An 18,198-nucleotide genomic window follows, 5' to 3' on the forward strand; every position below is an offset into this window, starting at 1 on the left:
CCATTACCAGACGCAGTGCAAAAATGTGTTGCCAGGATCGTTCTGCTACGCGTGCGCTCACGATCACGTGAATGTGTGACAGCATTCTCACCCTTGTTTTGGGCCTTTCATCCGAACGAACGAGTATATTCAAGCATAGAATTGCAATTCTTTCCTCTATTAATACCAAATGTCCTGTCCTAAATGTATCGAAGGCTTTCTTCTGCCAGGGGATCCAGCAGGAACAATTGAAAAAGACTTCCGAGGCGCCTACCATGCATGTCCCAGGTCAGCCGATGCAAATGAGGTTGCCACGTCTGCAGAAGACGCACAACGCGCCATCATTCTGCTTACAGATGGATTTGGCTTGCCATTGAAGAACTGCAAGATAATCGCGGATAACCTGGCCAACCGGCTAAACTGCGACGTTTGGATACCTGATTACTTTGATGGTCCGTGTTTATCAGCCACGAAGATGCAACGCTGACCCTAGAAACTTTGTGCTTAGGGAGGCCACTTGTTCCAGTTGATGACCTGAGAACACCCGATCGCGCCAGCAAGACAATGAGTGTACTGGACTGGATCAAGTTCATCTTGTTCACCGGTATTCCTAGTCTCCCTGCCTTCATTCATAGCAGGCCAGCTGTGGCTGATAAGCGAGTCACCTCGGTGAGCTACCTTTATAAGCCGTGTGCAGTTCAAAGTCAACGACAGTTAATTCTTCATAGTTCATAAATGACTTAAAAGAGAAGAAACATTATACTAAGTTAGGAGTAGTAGGGTGAGCATTTTCTAACAAGCATATGAAACGATGTTTGGTACAGCAATACACGTAGGTACTGCTTTGGTGGCGCCACGGCTGTCCGCTTTGCGGGCACAAACCTGGTTGATGCCGCTGTCATATGTCATCCCGCCGGATTCCCGATACGTGAAGCACAGGCTATCAAGGTACCCACAACTTGGGCATGCGCAGATGGTACGCTACAAAATTCGTTGCATCTAGAAGTTTACCAACCCATCATTACTGTGCCAGTCGATATATTCTGGCCCCGCTCAAAGCGCTTGCAAGTCGAAGCAATTCTATCCGCAAAGAAAGGGAAGGAAGATTTCAGAGAGTATGAATTCAAAGATTATAAAGGTTAGCACCTTTAAATATCTTTATGACTTCTGGTTGAATACTTAGCTTTTTATCTTCATTGGCAGGAACTGCACATGGATTCGCTGCACGCCCTAATCTCAACATTCCGGAAGTTAAAGAAGCCTACGAGCAAGCATTTGAGCAGACAGTCGAGTGGTTCAAGAAGACACTCGTCTAATAAGAAGCTAGTCCTCGTCATTTCTCGTGTCTTCTTAATGTCACTCTGTGACCTGCTCATCATTAGCCCATATCGGCCATATACCGCTAATATAAGTACACATTTCCATGATGTACACGAGTCGAGTGGCCTAATATTGCCTTATCGGTCCAGAAACTCGCTTCTTATCCCCGTTTAACAATTGTGCTTTTTTGATACAACGATGGGATTGGATGCAGAGTCACAATCGACTGCGCAATGAGGTAGGGACCATAAGTCCGGCTCCAGCCACGTTCCACAGGTGACAGTTTATGACGATATATATGTCTCCGGCCGAGAAAGAAATATCTCAAGTGGGAGAGCCTGCCTGTGAAAACGCACGATGATGAAGCATGGCTGCGTTCGGATCAGGATTTTCATGCGATAAGTAGTGAACACCGCTATTGTGAAGCATTTATCAGAAATATTTGCGTGCGGTAAACCAGTGCGATGCTCCCAGAAGAACAGTGACATGGGTAAATGAACGATCTGGAGCTCTTTAAATTGACAAATGACTATGTGGTGATCACAGGCCAGGTTCTCGCTCTAAATCAAAGGTACAAGAACAGAGTTCGAATCATAGCAATAAATGTGATAAAAATACATAAGTAGCAAGCGGAGATTGCGGCTTTAGTTCTTAGAAAGGCATGGACTACAATACACACAGACTTGACATAGACCTGAGGACCTTTGGAGGTTTGGAACATCACCGTACGTTTGAAAACTAGGCAACTCTCAACCCAGACTCGTGGATTGTGATATATATAGCATTTATTGCCCATGCCTATCTCATGTTTACGACGCACCTGATTAGCCTTGCTTTAAATAATCTTTCCAACCTTATCCGACGAGAAATTTGGTCATTCTATGAGTTGTTCAATTTTCAACCAATTTATGAAACTAGTGCGACTTACATATTTAGAACAGTGATACTTTCCTCTTGTTTTACCGTATTGGAATCCAATGTAGCTTTTAAGCCTTATTATCATATTGAGTGTGGGGAATATTGAGTAATGGACTATTCCCAACATCTCCAAATTATTGGTATATATCGTAGGCTTAAATAGCAATTGGTGGACTTGTAATCTATGGCGCACACATCTGCTTAAATCGTGGAGACAATACCGAAGCTGGCAACGCCAAATTACGGCATTTTGACGATAGTGGACCGTAAATAATGGGATTTCTCACAATGCATAGTCGCTGGGACTATATGAGGGTGGGTTACATGCACATCTGACCACATCCGACGGCTGTGCCACGTTCATCATCGCTGAAGAACACCCCCTCGGTTCCTGAACAGTCAATTGCTAAGCGATTCAATATAAATTCTATATTCTCGAGACTCGAGACCAATATTATGGTGGAACGGTGGACACGGATGCTACCAAGTCAGGAAGAATTAACCTTGGTAGCCCAATGTCTTATGACCGCAGATGACAGATAAATCGCAGGTGTCGGGGACCACATTACATTGGATAAGAACAGAACAAAACGCTTAAGGCTACACAATAAAAAGCGACTGGCTATAATGTTACATCTGGGGAAAGTATAAGGCTACAAAAGTCAGAATTTATCAATATATACGAACGACTTTACGAATAACAAGAATGAGCGAAGTATGATAGGAATAGCAGAAGGGTGAAAGAGATCGTGAGGGGCATGAGTGTATAAAAGGAATCGTGATGGAAATGGAAATCTGAAAGGTTGCAAAACACTCGGATCCAGGCCAAAGGCAGAACACCGCGTCTGTTCGCAGGTTTTTGACGCTATTTTTCTCTCCATAACAGATCCGTATTGATCTCTGGATCCACTCGGCAGATACCTTTTACCGCTGTGACCACACTCCGGTCAAAGTCGTGAACAAAAACAATTTTGGTGACCGTGGGGTTGTAGAGGCGCAACTCGCTGGCGAGCGCTCTAAGGGCAGCTGGAGAAGATGGTGGTGGTTGCCAATTTGAGACCTCCAGCTCAATAGAACGGATCTGGGGAAATCGCATAAGCAGACCATAGAATTGGAGGCGCTGAAAGAAGACGGGCAACGTTTGTTAGCTTCATTAAAAACTCACGAACGAAGATGCAAAGCGTACTTCTCTACCGTCTATGGGAAGAACGAAGGTTCCCAGGTGCCGCAGCTCACGCACTAATGTTCGTCTTTCTGAGATGGCTGAGAGCAAGATTGCCGAAAATCTCTCGGTGTAGGATGAATCGGCGATATCGAGAGATCTCATGGGGCAAGTGGATGCTCCTGTGGAGGTCAAGAGGTCGTTCATTTCCTTTTTCTTGGCATCGAGTTCTGTCCTCGAAAAACAAGTTTTGAGGTGCGTGACAGGGCGACCGGGTACCAGAGCCATGGCTGCCTCGGAGAATGTACATTCCAATGTAGAGAGCTGGGGGATGGATGAGGATTCCAACCTAAGAGATCGTGATGGCAGGGGTTCCGATGTGGTTGGCGTAGCCGAGTCGTCAATATCCCTATAATCTTGTATGTACAAGTCTTCTAGTTTGCCTTGTTTGTTGAGGAAACGTACAAGGCCTTGGTCCCAATCGAAGTCAGAATGAAACCGACGCAGTTGGAAGGTGGCATGCTCGAGAACCCAGGAAACTGCAGATGTCGTACCATTGTTGATATGTATATTAAGATATCGAAGATACACCGTCTTCTCCAAAGCTCGAGCAACTGAATGCCAATCCATATCAACAGGGGGCAGTTTCTCATCGTCGGATTCGTCGATATCTTCGTCTTCACCCTCGCTGTCGTCTCCTTCTTCGTCGGATAACATAATTGTAAGAGCATCAACGTGGACGGCCAGCTGCGGCGAATTGGCCAGAGTGTTGCATAGAATCACCGTCTCTTCGTCGTTCCGCATGAAAAGCGTATTATACAGGGCACGCTCTGCAACACGCTTGAAACCTCTGGATACTCTACATAAGGAAGCGATATCGGCGCGATTCCCAACATTTTTGACAATGTTTCGATAGGCCTCTAATGTCAGTTCCATACAAAGTGGAGCATTACCTGGATTCGTAGCGTCGAGAATCGTCAACGAAATGAAATGTGACAAAGCTGATAAGACGTACCAACTCCACAATGAGAAATATAAACCAATCGGAGCTAGAAATGAACTATACGAGTAAACGTTGACTGAGAGAAGGGAATAAAAGACGTGAAGTATATCAACCGAGTGAAGATCTGATGGGAGGCACCAAGTACCTCGATAGACTGAAGATAATTTACCTTTGACCTTTTTATACGCCACGCCGTGCGATGACGATGGAAAGAAATAAGCAATGGTCAAGGAGAAAGTCAAAATAGAAGTCGTAACAGACAAATAGACTGTAGCGACTCGCTTCCGAAGGTAGTATTTATGTGGAAGGAACCATCGTGGAAATCCGAGACGGGGGCATTTCGGAGTCTGAGGGGGATCTCCGGGTTGATCATGAATATTCCCAAGGCGAAGGTCTTTTCGGCAACAACACTCTCTCGTTCGTCCGTCAGGCGGTAAACAGGTTACCTGGTGCGGTAAGTACGTTTCTGCCAAAAACTGAGAGATACGGATGTAGCCACGTGGGTGCCATGCGCAACTCGGGGACGATGGCGGCGTTGTCGGCGATGGTTGGCTCAACGGTGCAACTGGTTGCAAGTTTCTACGTCTTGTCAAACTAGGGTTCGCAGGATTGCACTTTGCGTATGGCAAAGACATGTAAGCGCATCGAGAACCAACTTCGGCACATTTGAACGGCGGGACTGTTGCTTTTGATAACCGTTCTTGTGATGTTCCGCAGCTTACAGAAAGCCCTATTCTGGTGCCTAGACCGATATCTTTAAGTAGCTCGTGAGACATCTAGATATATGGATAAAATTGAGCAGAAAAAAGGCTATAGAAAGGTTGTGGAATTTGATTATCCTGTCTTTGTTTCGCAAGAAAAATAGTTAGGTCGAGGGTTGTCCCTGATGACGACAGAGAACAAAAATGCATACATTTACTAGCGAAGCATGATTCAGTCACGTAAGTCGTTGGGGATGGGTTGGTAATAAGCAGCAACTGGATTCGAAAGAAATAAACTTTCGTTTCGTCATGATCAGTTCATTGCTTCCCGATGTTTCTCCTGTCAGAAGTAACCAAGCTTTCGCATTGTACCCCCTAATTTAGAACGAAAGTATGAGTAAAGGTTGCCATTTGGTACAAGTAATTGCACAGACTCGAGAAAATTTATTCCAGGGGTTCATAAACGTGCACATATTTTTCCTTTATTGGGCAAGTGCGCGCTCTCGAGACCAGGTGTAAAATTAAAAGGCAAGATACGATGACATTGTGGTGCATTCGGAGCAACTTAATGACAATGCCCATGTTCCACCTAACTGAATGAAAAAATATCTCCTGAGCTCCTATCGAGAAGAACGAATTGCGGGAGGATGGGAATGGGATGGACATCGGTCGGAATTTCAACGGCGGATTCAAGTTCCAATTTCATCGTTATAAATTGTCAAGGCTAAGATCTCGCACGGGTAGAGATGTAGTTGCTTGGTGGGCTCAAATAGCCTGGGTATTCATTTCAGAAATATATGATCGAAAAATCCACGGAAGATAACAAGACGAACTCCATTTGTTCACTCCAATTTCTCCAATTCTTCCAGTCGTGATAGAACAACATCTTTGCTTGTTTCTTCGACTTCACCGGCTAGGAATATTTCGTCGAGGATAGCATACACCTGGTGCGAATAAGTCAAAGAAAAGGTAAATTTAAAATAATCCACACCTTGTAAAAATTGAAAACCAAGTCCAGTTCACACACATTATCGAAAAAGGTATCTGACGCAACTATGTAAGGCACTGACTTGACTAACATTCGCATACGCACCTAGAATTTCGACGAAAAGATGGATGGCTTCAAGGTACGCCAATTCATTGTCGTTGTCGTCGACGCATAAGCAAAAGAATAGACCTGCATATCGCCGGTAGACCACTTTGTAATTGCGGAACTAAACCGGGGTCAACGATTGTTTTGACGATGGTGGATTGAGCCAAACCTCAACGAAATTCGACTGATATTTCTGGTCGCGCGGTGCAACTAACCGGTGCACTTCACCGCGAAGTCTGACCTTTGCACGTTCAGTACCAATAAATGAAGATGCAAATCTGGTGCTCACTTTCTCATCGTCATCGTACGGAACATACCACTTTGACAGTCTTGTCTTCCCTTGGCGATTCTGGCACTAACTGTCAGCGCGTACGCCATGATGTGGAGTGTGACACACCTGAACGAGGATAAACCTGATCATATTAGATGGTTCATACGGTGGCTTTGCGGCGGTTGAGTTCCAAGTCGTCGTCGCGTTTGTCAGCGACGTCGGAGACACCTTTGTTTGGCAATATCCCCTCATGCAAATAACAGATTACGTATGCACTATATATATTGACCCGGCCTACTATACTTAGACTAACTGACCAAAAATAGAACTCAGAATCTCGGCGTCATGTAACACCCCCCGCGGCGTAACCATACACAGGCTATTTCGAAATCCAAGTCTTACACTTGATATCGAATTGGTCATGAAAACGAGTTCATTATTAGAATCTTTGGCATGAGAAATGGAGGCTTTTAGAAGCTATGGTTACACTTGCCCCTGGAGATAGTGAACTTGTGGAAGGACACAGGACCCCTGACAATAGGCCCAGAGGACGTTCCGTCGGACGGACAAAAATTTTGAAAATCGACCCCTTCGGACGTTCCGAAACCGGACAGAAATCCCAGATTTTGAGCAAAATGTCGTTCCAAAAATCCGGACAGAAAAGTTGCAGGACCGCCGAGGTCGATCCAAAAACCGGACATATATCGTGATCAACGACCCTCAAAATATAAGTCATCGGTTAGTATAGAGGCTGAGCGTGTAGTCGCTCCCGCCCTTCGTATTGTGATACTACGTCGTTGTTTCTAATCTCAATATCGCCTTTTTAGTATTTTGCCCTTAGTAAACCCATAGTTCAAGAGAATAAAAAAGGCAATGAAAATGTTTGCAAAGCGAAATTTAGATATTATTACATAGATTTTCTGCATCACACATTCAATTGTAGTTCCTTTTTCTTGATGATAGGATTCAGATTGGCAAAGGTAAAGTGGACTATCAGTTGGAGCTGTTTCGATGTAGTGACTAATGATCACGCCGTACTTTAGTCATTGCTTTGAGTGAGAAACCAAACGGAAAGCACTCACGAAACCAGCCGGTTGCGACTACTACCAATGTCTGTGCCCTTTCAAAAGCATCTTTTCAAGTCTTCGAGCACAGTCATGGCCTCTACTTCACTGCAAGACCCATCAAAACTGCCTTGCTCAATGTATCTGAATTTGCACACCTGCCTTCCTGCAAGTTACTCACCCTCCTCTATCATAAACCCTTGTCTGTCACTGCAGCAGGTTTTGAAGTTCATGCGCAAGATATTTCGCTTTACAAGACATTGGTTGAGGGAGTAGGGAGCATCAAAAAAGCGATGAAAATGTTTGCAAAGCGAAACCTAGATAGTAGTACATAGCTTTTTTTGCATCGCATACTCGTTTTATGGTTTTGTATTGTACTAGGCAGGTTTTTTTTTATTACAGTGATTCTTAACATTGTTCTGAAGCGTCCCATTTGCGACTGAACTCAGCTGAACGCGCGCAGCGGCGAAAAAATCGATTTTTAGGCCTGTCCGGACACAAATTGGGCCTCCCGAGGGTTGTTCCCGATTTCCGGACAAATTTTTGAAAAAATTGGTAGGTCGTTCTATATCCGGACAGAAATTTTGAAAATCGCGACGGACAAAAAACCCAAAAATCGACCTTTTTCGGGAACGTCCTCTGGGCCTATTGTCAGGGGTCCTAAGGACACCCATAGTATAGATCCGCACCTACTATCCGGCAGCATTATTCGTATGTAGTAGACTAGGAGTAGATTGTCTATAAAAGTCGGCCAATATGTTCCGTTGCCTTAGTGGGTCATACCTTTTTGAATATTTGATCAATATTAAGCAGATAGAAATACTCTACGTTCGATAGTTAAGGAAGTTATGAAAATGAGCAACCCCATTACTCAGTGCTGAGTCGGCGTTCAGCTCCGAATGCTCAAATGGAGCGTTCATACGTTTAATGCATCGAATTCCGCCCAAACCTGTAGAATTCAAGCAGCTTAAGCCTACCCATCGTGCCTTGACTTTGATCAAACATATGTTGTGTTGTTAAATCCATGAAGGTAGTAACCCCATAATGTATTTGCGGCTAATCGCGGTGACTACCAAATAGCTTAATATGAATAATCCGTTGCACGAATAACCAGAGACTGAGATTCTCCCTTTCAACCATGTATCGGTAAATAAGAGTCCAAGCTTGCACGTTTTGTCAGAATCCACCGGGGACCCAGACGCAACAATTTAAAATAAGTGATTATATTCCAAAGTGCACATCTAATTTTCTGGCAAATATATTCCTGTGACAAATAGTGAGTGATGGCTCATAACTACTATTTTCTAAATAGACCACACGTTATTCCCACAACTTCTCCGTACCTAGCTGCATATCTTCTGTCAGTCAAGTAAATTCTCTTTAGAAAGGGTCTCATTGCAGGCGGAGGCTTAAGGTAGAAGCAACTCTTCAGAGGATCTAACGCGTTTATGTTAGTCGTTGTTACTGCATAGGCGAATCAAAGAAATCCTTTATCTCGGTCACACAACGAGTGATTGCTAATCGAAGTAGCTATGTTCATAGTGATTGAGTTTGCAGGAACCTTAAAGAGGACGTGCTAGCCTTCGCACGTAAATTTTAATTATTTGGAGGAAACGATCCCAAAGATTCGGGAACCTGGCGGGGTGGGTAAGGTCGTGGCAAGTTGAGAATCGAAATTCCAATTGCCGTTTGGGCCATTTTGCAACTCCGCCTGAAAACGGAATTCACTGATAGAGTGATTTTGGCAGATTTGACGTCTATAGTATAGGTTGCCTATAGGGTAGTTTCCCGTGGCCTATCGTGTTGGGTTGAGCTGCCCATCAGATCAACTTTTTCTCGACATTTACATGACACACAGACAAAGCCAAAGAGCACTGCACGCTAAGGTGGTTAGGATAGTTAAACTGATGGTATTTTCTATTTCGCTCATGATATTCCAACATCATGATCATATAGTTGTTTTTCTTTTTCTTTGTAGCCCAAGACCTTAACATATCCTGGTATTATGCTCCGTCTCTGCACAAATACCGAAAACTCGTCTCATCATCTCTTATGCGCCAGAATGAGGTCCTGGAATGGACCAAACACCGCTTCCAGATGCACCATAGTTGTCGTTGTTTGCTGTGTATATTCGGTAAGAAGGTTGGAAAAAGCAATACACATAGATAACGTACTCTTAAACTGATTCATTATAATAACGAGCGATAAGTACCATGAGCATCAGCTATCCGGCTTTGACATTATTAATTACTCACAACTGCAGTGATAATTTTGTCGGTGTAGAACTCAACCACTGTACGACCAACTTCTCCGGGGATGGTGCTTGGGTATTGTTGGATCCAAAATTCACTTTCTCCAAGGGGAGGTGGATTGGCATTCTTAGCCGTATACAAGGTGCCTTTGACATTATGAAGGTCCTGAATTAAAGCTATAAACAGCACAGCAAGGTTCATCAACGCCATGACAGGTGAGGTATACAATAATCATACTCACTCCCAGGGCGTTCGTACGTCCAGGTGGACTTGTTTACCGCCCCTCCAGGAAGTGATATACCGACAGTGAAGGATTTAGTTTTCGCGTTCAAACTAATGGTGGCATTCAGGTCGGGTGCAACATGCTGAGCCACAAATTCTTCGTTATTGAAGAAGGCGACGGCCTCATGGTGCTCGTTGGCGGAGATAAATTTGAGAATGTAGGCACTAGCAAGGTTGGCGTCCTGAGCAAAAACCATGTTGGTAGTTTAGTGTGTTTCTGATGAATACTACGCAGAGATGGACTCCTTATATACAAATTGTACATGCCCATTTTTAAAAGTCTGTCCCAAGAGAGAATCCCAGAAAAATCTTTCTAGTAAATCATCAGAACCCTTTACACGTTAGGAGTTCACATGACAAAAAACGTTCAAGAACCAACGGCGATTTTTCCTCTCCAGCCATGTACCGAGTAATGTAACGAGAGACATTTACTTACTGTCCGCCGCCAATTTCCTGGGCGCTAAAATTAGATACCATATTGAGTTATTCCGCATTAACTTAGCTGGGAGTCGGAATCATGGAGAAGAAGAGCACAAGTCGAACCTAGTTATCCGTGTGGAAGAATTATTCAACATCTGTGATATATGTCACTTCTATGCAGTGAATGCTACTTGGGCAAAACATCCTCAAGTTCCAGTTAAGATACCACAAATCCATAATTCTTAAGGGTAGTCAAACGGCGATGTAAGTGTCCGATACGTGTTACACTTCACAGTGAGTCAGCCCTGGATCGCACGGACATTTACAAAAACGAAAAGCTGATCGATCTGATCTCCCGAAATTAAAGCCCCGTTCAGTGCCGAAATGTGTTACATTGGTAAACCCTTTCTCTAAGATTCCGGCATTCGTGTTTAAATCCAGATGCTAACGAGCATATTTGCTCTATAAGTATTGGCGAAATTGTGTTTAGAATGCTGCCAGATGTGTTCTCCAAACCTGAATTACTAAGGCATTTTGGATTTGAGGAACACTTTTAGTTGAAATCAGTTCAAAGCAGATGATGCTGAAGTCAAGTGTACCTGTTATATCCTGGAGTGTAATGCAGAATAGCTTCAAATTCTAATGATACTCTAGACTCTGCATACTATACACCGACGCAAATAGCCAGTGAGAATCATTTGAAAATGGTCACTATAATTGGAAAACCAGTCTAGACCGGTTTTCTGGTAATCTTCATTGTCCGTTCCAAATCAGTGCTATCTGATTGAAATTTTGACGAAGTTGTAAATATTCATAACGCTGACCTCCTAGAGAGTTGTCAGAGCCACGATAAAACCATCCACTATCAACCGTGGACTTTTTTCTTCCTAAATCATGTACCAGCCTTTCAATGGAAGTAATTCTCAATACTACCCTCCATCACGGGGCCTAAGATTTCATCTAATGGAATGTTTTGCTTTCGGTTCCTTCCATGGTCTACATCGTTGCGCGAATGAAGATTTTGTCAAGCTTCTTCTCGGAAATTGAAATCACATAGGTTCTGGTCCTGGGAACAAAGAAAGATGCTGCTTGGGCTACGTCCTGTTCTTTTTTGGCAACCGGATGCATCATGAATCCGAAAGCTACTTAGGACTGAACGCTAAACCCGTGTCAGTCTTCAGAGTTAACATTTACCTCTGACAATGGTCGGTGGCATATGAAATGTTGACTTGCCGACTTGCAAAGGACAATGCTGTACGTTTTCCTGTCAAGTAGTGACCCCTTTAACGCCCTTTTCCACCCGAGGTACTACATTGCTATATTGAAAGTGGGGTTCGGGAGGATTCAAGTACTAGCAGGTGTTCTTTCGAAGGGATGAGTTGCTTCTTTGACATTATCCACTAATCATGATTCTGACAGAACACAGTCGTGGTTTTTTCTGAGTTGAACCTGACTGATAAATTCGAAATGGCTTATGTCGTCCAGATTTTTCAGCCGGTGTCACCGTTTTGCGGGGAAGTAACCGAGCCATGTGGCTGTCACTGTTGTTGCAAAACTTCCAGTGAGCCATCGACATTACGCTATAGTACCTGGTCCTCATTGCTGTTTTATCATTAATCAGAATCTTTGATCAAGATCGACATAACTTATTTGGACAAGCGCCAGACATCAAAGAAACTTCGTTCTTGACATCAAACAAAAACCCACGGATATCTATCGAACGCTGTCTATAGAAAAGTTCGAACTCCCTACATGGTTGCTACTATTACGTGTTTACACAAATCCCTCAAAGACGACCCGTACATTTTGTATTCGATACGATGATAATGACCACAATGACGACGAGGAGAGAAGATAGCGATATCAAAGCACTCCACATCGAACAAAATATACACAATAAAAAGGACATTGGTGAACAAGAAGTAGAGGGGGAAAATCTGAATACGTTATGTATCATAAAAATCAAGAAAAAGAAGAGGGAAAGGAGAAATGAAGATAGTTCATAGTGCCGAGCACGCTTCGTAAATCATTAGAGAGATGGAAAGTAATAGGAGAAAAGAAAAAAACCCTGGTAGGAAGCTGTTGCTTCATACCAGAGCATAATGATATAGAGCACGATTGAGGAAAACCAGAATTGGATGAAAACCTTATCAATTGACGTGAAAACCTACTCTCCAGCAAACAAACGGACGATCATGTATGTCGATGCCCCAACAAACCGAATGACTGAAGTGCGAACGTAAGACATAACAGCTGAAAGTCCAGACGAGGGATAGAGACGTACAAGCAAGTCCAGCCACGGAGGCTAACAAGAAGGACATATAGCCGTTCACGGCCTTATTTGCCCCTCCGTCCGATGCCTTCACATTTGTCGACGTGATCGCAGCGCCCAACAGTCCATTCGTTAAAACCCATGCCAATAGCACACTGCACATAGGCGGCACACATTAGCGAAACATCGGAAAATAGGACCGGTGAACATACTTGGTTCTGAAGGACCTGTAATAGTCCTCTTGCTGTGTGCCCTTGTCAGGTTTGCTCTCTACCTTGGGTGGCTTCGAGTTCAGCACATGAATCGCATCTTCGTATAGTGCATTAATATCCTTTTCGTCTGTCGGTACATCCGCCTCGACTTCGCCTGCCTTTTTGCCTGTGGCGACCGTCCCCAAATCTTTGGCAACGGTATTGTCACCTTTGGTACCCCATGAAACGTCGTGAACGTTAGCAAACTAGAGCAGATATGAATGAGAAATGGAAGTCAATGTCATGACGTTATACTGTGTGAACATACGGCGTAGACATTCAAGACGTTGATGTACGAGGGAGCCATGAGCATGTACTGCACAAACGAAGTGATCATGTGCCATGGCTCGAACTGCAGAAATAGATCAACCGGCTGACCAGAGAGTTAAACGAACAAGAGGCAGCGAGGACTTACGAATATGATGCTAGCAATCACATACAGCCCGAGCGTGGCCAGAAGGGAAACAACAATATTCCTGAAGATAGGGTTGGTGAAGATATCCGAGAACTGGAGAGGTCCATCCGTATGCGCAAGATTCTCCAGACCCTTGAACGCAAGCAGGAACGCAGCCACCTGATTCAAACCGTAAAGTCAACACGACAGATACGGGAACGAGATTCGGGAGTAAAACGTACAGTCATGTAAATTGTAATGACCGAGAAACCAAGCATGGCAGCTGTATACCCCCATTTACTCCCCTGCGGTCTATTACCCAGAGAAAGAATAAAGCACATGAGGAGGAGGCCGAGATAGAAATAGTTGAGAATGACGTTGACAATGTGAATGCCTTTGAGGTTGAAACTATGGTCTTCCATGGCTTCGGAAAGAATAGCGAAGGCGATATAGTAATTGGCCTGCGTATGCAAAGGTGGGGAGAGGAAAGATCACGTCAGCAAGAAATTTGGTAAACATTCAAGGTCAATATCAGTTGTCCCGATTCATGATCTCACTGATTTCAACCATACGGGAGAATTAAAGAAACATCTGACGCAAATGCTCACCAAGGCAAACCAGGAAAAGATGAGGTTAAATAACTGATACAGCATCTCCACGTGGATCCACGCCTTTCGTATAAATGTATGACTCGACCTATAGATGTAGTGGAAGTGCACTGTCGAATGCACGGCGGCAAAAAATGAACCATTGAGCCAGCGACGACGTTGGGAGATTAGTTCGGGGACCTATAAATATGGGGAGTGAAGGTGGAAGACGATGTCAGGAAAGGGCGTGGAGGGGAAAATTACAAAGGTGGTGAAGGCGCACAAAAAGATGAGGTTAGTAAACTATGTGTCAAGGGTACAGGGAGAGGAATCTGCGGACCTGATCGGGTACATCAGTCACTGCATACGCGGATTTGACATAATGCAGAATCCACGACCCGCCACGTTTGGAGACAAGTTCCCAGCATAGAATCTAAACAGACCAATAACATTCGTATGTGTTTAGTGTTTAGGGTCCAACAATGAAAAAGGGGCAGCGTACGCGATCCTCAGCAAGGTACATGTTCGCTGTGAAAATATCTGCTCCTGCGCCGTGCTGTTGAAAGACAGTCAGATTGAATAGAACAAGGCCATGGCAGAAAAACGTAAGAATGACGAGGGCCAAATCGGGTAGAATTAGCCAGATACAGAAGAAAGAAAAGGTCGTAGAGAATAGACTGAAAAGGAAATAACTACACCAAGACACCAGCGAATCAAAAATAGAACGACACGAAGCTCGCGTGGACCAAAAAGGAAAGGTAAGGGCCCAAGATGGAAAGAAGAGAAGAAAGAGATTGACAGCCAATAAGCGCGATACAGATAAGGAAATAAATACATATGCAAGGCATTTGTACTAGAAGGTAAAGAAAACAGCGAAGTGAGAGGCCTATAACGCACCATGGTTTCACCCAGGAAATATTTCTGTAACGGACCCTCGCCTTGGGAATCGTTTTGCAGCGCAATGTAGCGGTACGCACTGAAGGCACCAGGAAGCACGGTGATGTATCCAAATACAGATTCTCTGTGTCGGTGATTTAGTTGCAGGTGATTCAAAATCAAGGAACAAAGTCTGATCAATACAAACTCGAATGATCGGAAATATAACATGTACTGACAATGGTTTATCCAGGATATTCGACATTTTGTACTCAAAGTTTTGTGCGGCAACTGTTGGGCCATGAGTAAATAGATACGTTTTCCTCACTCACCAGCAACGATAATAAAAATGTAGACTTACCAAGTGGGTTAATCAAATTTCTTCCGTACTTGCCCTTGAGCGCTACAATCTCACCACAGGCACCGCCTACATTGGAGTTGATATCAAATGCCTTCCACAAGTGGTAGATGGACGTTGGGCCAGGCATAGTGCCCACGTCAAGGAGAACGCAGACGTTGGGTTGAAGAATAGCACCGAAGGCATTAAAGAACCACCGATGGGAATTGATTTTCTTCTGATTCTTTTCCTTGAGACAGAAAATAACTTGCACAGGAACTGTGCCCTTTTCCGCGCCTTCGATTTTCAGAGATGGGGTAACAGAGACTGATCGCAGCTTCAACAATATGGGAGAAAGACAAATGGACAGGAGGACGTACTTTGAGTGGTATATTCATATATATGAGCGGTGACCTCCTGGTTCCCGATCTTCTGCTTTGCTACCCCTTCCTGATAGGCGCCCATAGCAGCGATAACGCTGAGCGTCCTCGAATTAATCTTCCCTCGTCCATCGCTCACGATACATACAACGACTTTTTTCCATCCATCCTTGCCCCAAGTCTTACTCCTATCACGCTTGCACAGATGCGCAACGTTCTTTATTACACCGTGCATAGTACGGCAGAAAAGCTCCTCGTCTTCATTATACATCGTCATCACAATGAACAACTCCGTGCGCCGTGGCGGGTCGTAGTGCACCTGTCGGAGAGTGAAGCCCGAGTCCTTGAAGTCATTTGGATCGCACGTCGCCGCTGAGTACCGCATGTGCGTAAATTCGCGCTCGGTGCGGTTCGCGCACATGTCTAGGAGCTTTTTCGGCACCGCGTTGTCCAGCACAAAGTTGCCGTGGAACAGCCTGCACACATGAGACGTAATCGTCACTACAACAGTCTAGTACACTCACTCGACTTTCTTGATCGTCTTGTACCGCCTTGGCACACGCTGTGGGATCCGCCCGTATCGAATGTTGTTCTCCTCCTGCACGCTCTGCTCGCCGTCCTCCTCCAGCCCGCCTGGGAAATGTGGCGTGAACGCCCCCGAAGACGACGGGTCCCTCCGCAGCAGTGGCATGTCGCCCGTATCGATGCCCATGTCGTCGCCTTCATTCATGTCGTACGCGGACCTGTTGTACTGCGGTTGCAGTCCTGGTGTCCTCGATGGCCCTGGAGGTGCTAGCAGTGGGTTTAATGAAGGTGCAGGCGACAACGCGTTGTGCGGTGGGGGAGATGCAGGGTGCACGACATTTGGCGGGCGGTAGGCGCCATATCCGAGATCTGTGGGCGGTGGTGGTGGTGGGTATATATTTGAGGTCACTCCTGGAGGAGGAGGTGGTGGTGGTGAAGAGTATGGATTATGTGGAATTGGGTTGAATGGGTCAGTCATCGAAAGCGGGGTTCCTGCCCCAAATTGTTGCTGTCTTGGATGGGCTTCATATTGTTCATAAGGGTTCGGCGTCGTTGTCTGCTGATAGGGCGAGTATCCATCGTTGTAGTGTCCTCGCTGTGCCTCGTCGGCCTGTCGTTCGAATATTAGCTTCGTCATCGTCACCTTGATTATCCACTGACCTCTGGATATCGAGACATTGTCAAAGTGAATATACGTCTCTTTTTTCCTCTTTTTCTACTGCTGCGGCTTCTGATGTATCTGGCTGTGAATAAGCTGTTCGCTGCCAGTCGCAACGAGCAAGGCTGTGGTCGCTGTCCATGCCGCTGAACACTCTAAAAAGGGTATTCATTACGTAAATTTTGATCGTTCCTGACTGAAAACCTTTAAGTAAAAAAATAAAGGCAATCTAAAGTGCTGAGGAATAGAAGAGAATGTTACGGACAAGGCATGGAGTCCAGAACTTGCTGGATTAAGTGGAGAATATAATACAACTGTCGTGAGTAGAATTGATATCACGATTCACGAGGCACGGAAACTCCTATCCCAGGAGACTTCGAACTGATCATGTTGGAACTTGGTTGGTTGAGATTAAATCAAAAGAGTTACTTAAATCCAATGATAAGATACAAGAGAACTACGCGAGAAGTTGAATAGCCTAGAGACATCTACACATGTTCGGCCTTGCGCCTCGAGACATGTCTTCCAAACCAGTACCAAAAACTATTTCCTAAAATAACTCAATCACCCTATGTCTCATTGAGAAACCTTGGTCTTCGTTCCAACCTCGAATCTCTAGGACACCTCGTCTCGCTATTCAATCACTCCATGGTCTCGTCGAATCATTGGAACATGTTCCCAAGACATGCAGTCATTCGACTCCGCGGTTAAACGATGCTTCCAGATTATCATTGGCTTTGACATGGTATTTAAGTTGTTTAAATTTATTGATAAAAAACCGCTCACTTAAATAATTCCTTGGGAGAACATTCAACATTGTTAATATCAGTTAATGTATTATCTTTCGATGTTCAACGTTCAATGCCGATCATTTTGAATAGTAATGGGCAAACATAGAATCCAAGATGTAATAGTATAAGAAATTACATTATGGTTTCTTACTAAATGACCTACGATGCCACGCAGCTTTAAATTGGGAAACGTCAAGATAGAACCACCATGAGAGGGAGGTAATTCTGAACTTGACAGAATTTTTAGGGTAAGGAACCTACGGGTCTTGTGATTCACCCGGCTGATTGGAAAGAAAACTCATCCATCCCTTATAAAGTTCAAATAGCGGGAGTTTGAGTTGCCCGCTATCAATTTTGGAGACGAAAAGTTATGTTTAGCATACCAAATATTGATGTGAAACTCCATTATAGCTAGGAGACGGTGGCGGCTACTATACCGCCATTGCTGTGGTTCTTCATTCAGTGTCACATCAATATGCCAGCCACTGGGAGGGAATATTACAACTATACACCTTCTTGTCGCACTTGTTACTCCGGCAGATAGGAGCATAAACTCGTAGCATCTCCATTCCTAGCTTGAAGAAATGAGTAAATATCACTGAGAGGAATTGCTATATTGGAAACTCATAGCCAGGTTTGCTTTTATTTAAACACATAACTGC

At 44.4% G+C, this 18,198-nt stretch overlaps 5 protein-coding genes across 5 annotated transcripts; 1 reads left to right on the plus strand and 4 right to left on the minus strand.

Moving 5' to 3' along the window:
• Nucleotides 1–169: 169 nt before the first annotated feature.
• On the plus strand, nucleotides 170–1,295 carry JR316_0006680 (Hydrolase tropI; the record flags this gene model as incomplete). Its single annotated transcript, XM_047892426.1, has 6 exons — nucleotides 170–431; nucleotides 488–648; nucleotides 708–760; nucleotides 816–955; nucleotides 1,013–1,117; nucleotides 1,183–1,295. 6 exons carry the CDS (start codon nucleotides 170–172, stop codon nucleotides 1,293–1,295), a joined length of 834 nt encoding a protein of 277 aa, XP_047747708.1.
• A 1,787-nt stretch (nucleotides 1,296–3,082) lies between these two features.
• Nucleotides 3,083–4,315, minus strand: JR316_0006681 (uncharacterized protein; the record flags this gene model as incomplete). The annotated part of the gene is made up of 2 exons (XM_047892427.1): nucleotides 3,083–3,337; nucleotides 3,404–4,315. The coding sequence occupies 2 exons, from the start codon at nucleotides 4,313–4,315 to the stop codon at nucleotides 3,083–3,085; spliced, it is 1,167 nt and encodes a 388-aa protein (XP_047747709.1).
• A 1,610-nt stretch (nucleotides 4,316–5,925) lies between these two features.
• JR316_0006682 (AP-2 complex subunit sigma) lies at nucleotides 5,926–6,597 on the minus strand (the record flags this gene model as incomplete). Its single annotated transcript, XM_047892428.1, has 6 exons — nucleotides 5,926–6,027; nucleotides 6,075–6,127; nucleotides 6,177–6,297; nucleotides 6,346–6,417; nucleotides 6,466–6,525; nucleotides 6,574–6,597. 6 exons carry the CDS (start codon nucleotides 6,595–6,597, stop codon nucleotides 5,926–5,928), a joined length of 432 nt encoding a protein of 143 aa, XP_047747710.1.
• A 2,957-nt stretch (nucleotides 6,598–9,554) lies between these two features.
• Nucleotides 9,555–10,242, minus strand: JR316_0006683 (uncharacterized protein; the record flags this gene model as incomplete). The annotated part of the gene is made up of 3 exons (XM_047892429.1): nucleotides 9,555–9,632; nucleotides 9,767–9,939; nucleotides 10,005–10,242. The coding sequence occupies 3 exons, from the start codon at nucleotides 10,240–10,242 to the stop codon at nucleotides 9,555–9,557; spliced, it is 489 nt and encodes a 162-aa protein (XP_047747711.1).
• Nucleotides 10,243–12,632: 2,390 nt separating this feature from the next.
• Nucleotides 12,633–16,765, minus strand: JR316_0006684 (Chitin synthase 4; the record flags this gene model as incomplete). The annotated part of the gene is made up of 15 exons (XM_047892430.1): nucleotides 12,633–12,691; nucleotides 12,750–12,892; nucleotides 12,950–13,194; nucleotides 13,257–13,340; nucleotides 13,404–13,562; nucleotides 13,625–13,843; nucleotides 13,991–14,170; nucleotides 14,310–14,402; nucleotides 14,472–14,525; nucleotides 14,867–14,990; nucleotides 15,085–15,136; nucleotides 15,207–15,509; nucleotides 15,563–16,038; nucleotides 16,087–16,697; nucleotides 16,748–16,765. The coding sequence occupies 15 exons, from the start codon at nucleotides 16,763–16,765 to the stop codon at nucleotides 12,633–12,635; spliced, it is 2,820 nt and encodes a 939-aa protein (XP_047747712.1).
• Nucleotides 16,766–18,198: the final 1,433 nt, after the last annotated feature.

Source organism: Psilocybe cubensis, chromosome 6, assembly GCF_017499595.1.
Source record: "Psilocybe cubensis strain MGC-MH-2018 chromosome 6, whole genome shotgun sequence".
Taxonomy (NCBI): domain Eukaryota; kingdom Fungi; phylum Basidiomycota; class Agaricomycetes; order Agaricales; family Agrocybaceae; genus Psilocybe; species Psilocybe cubensis.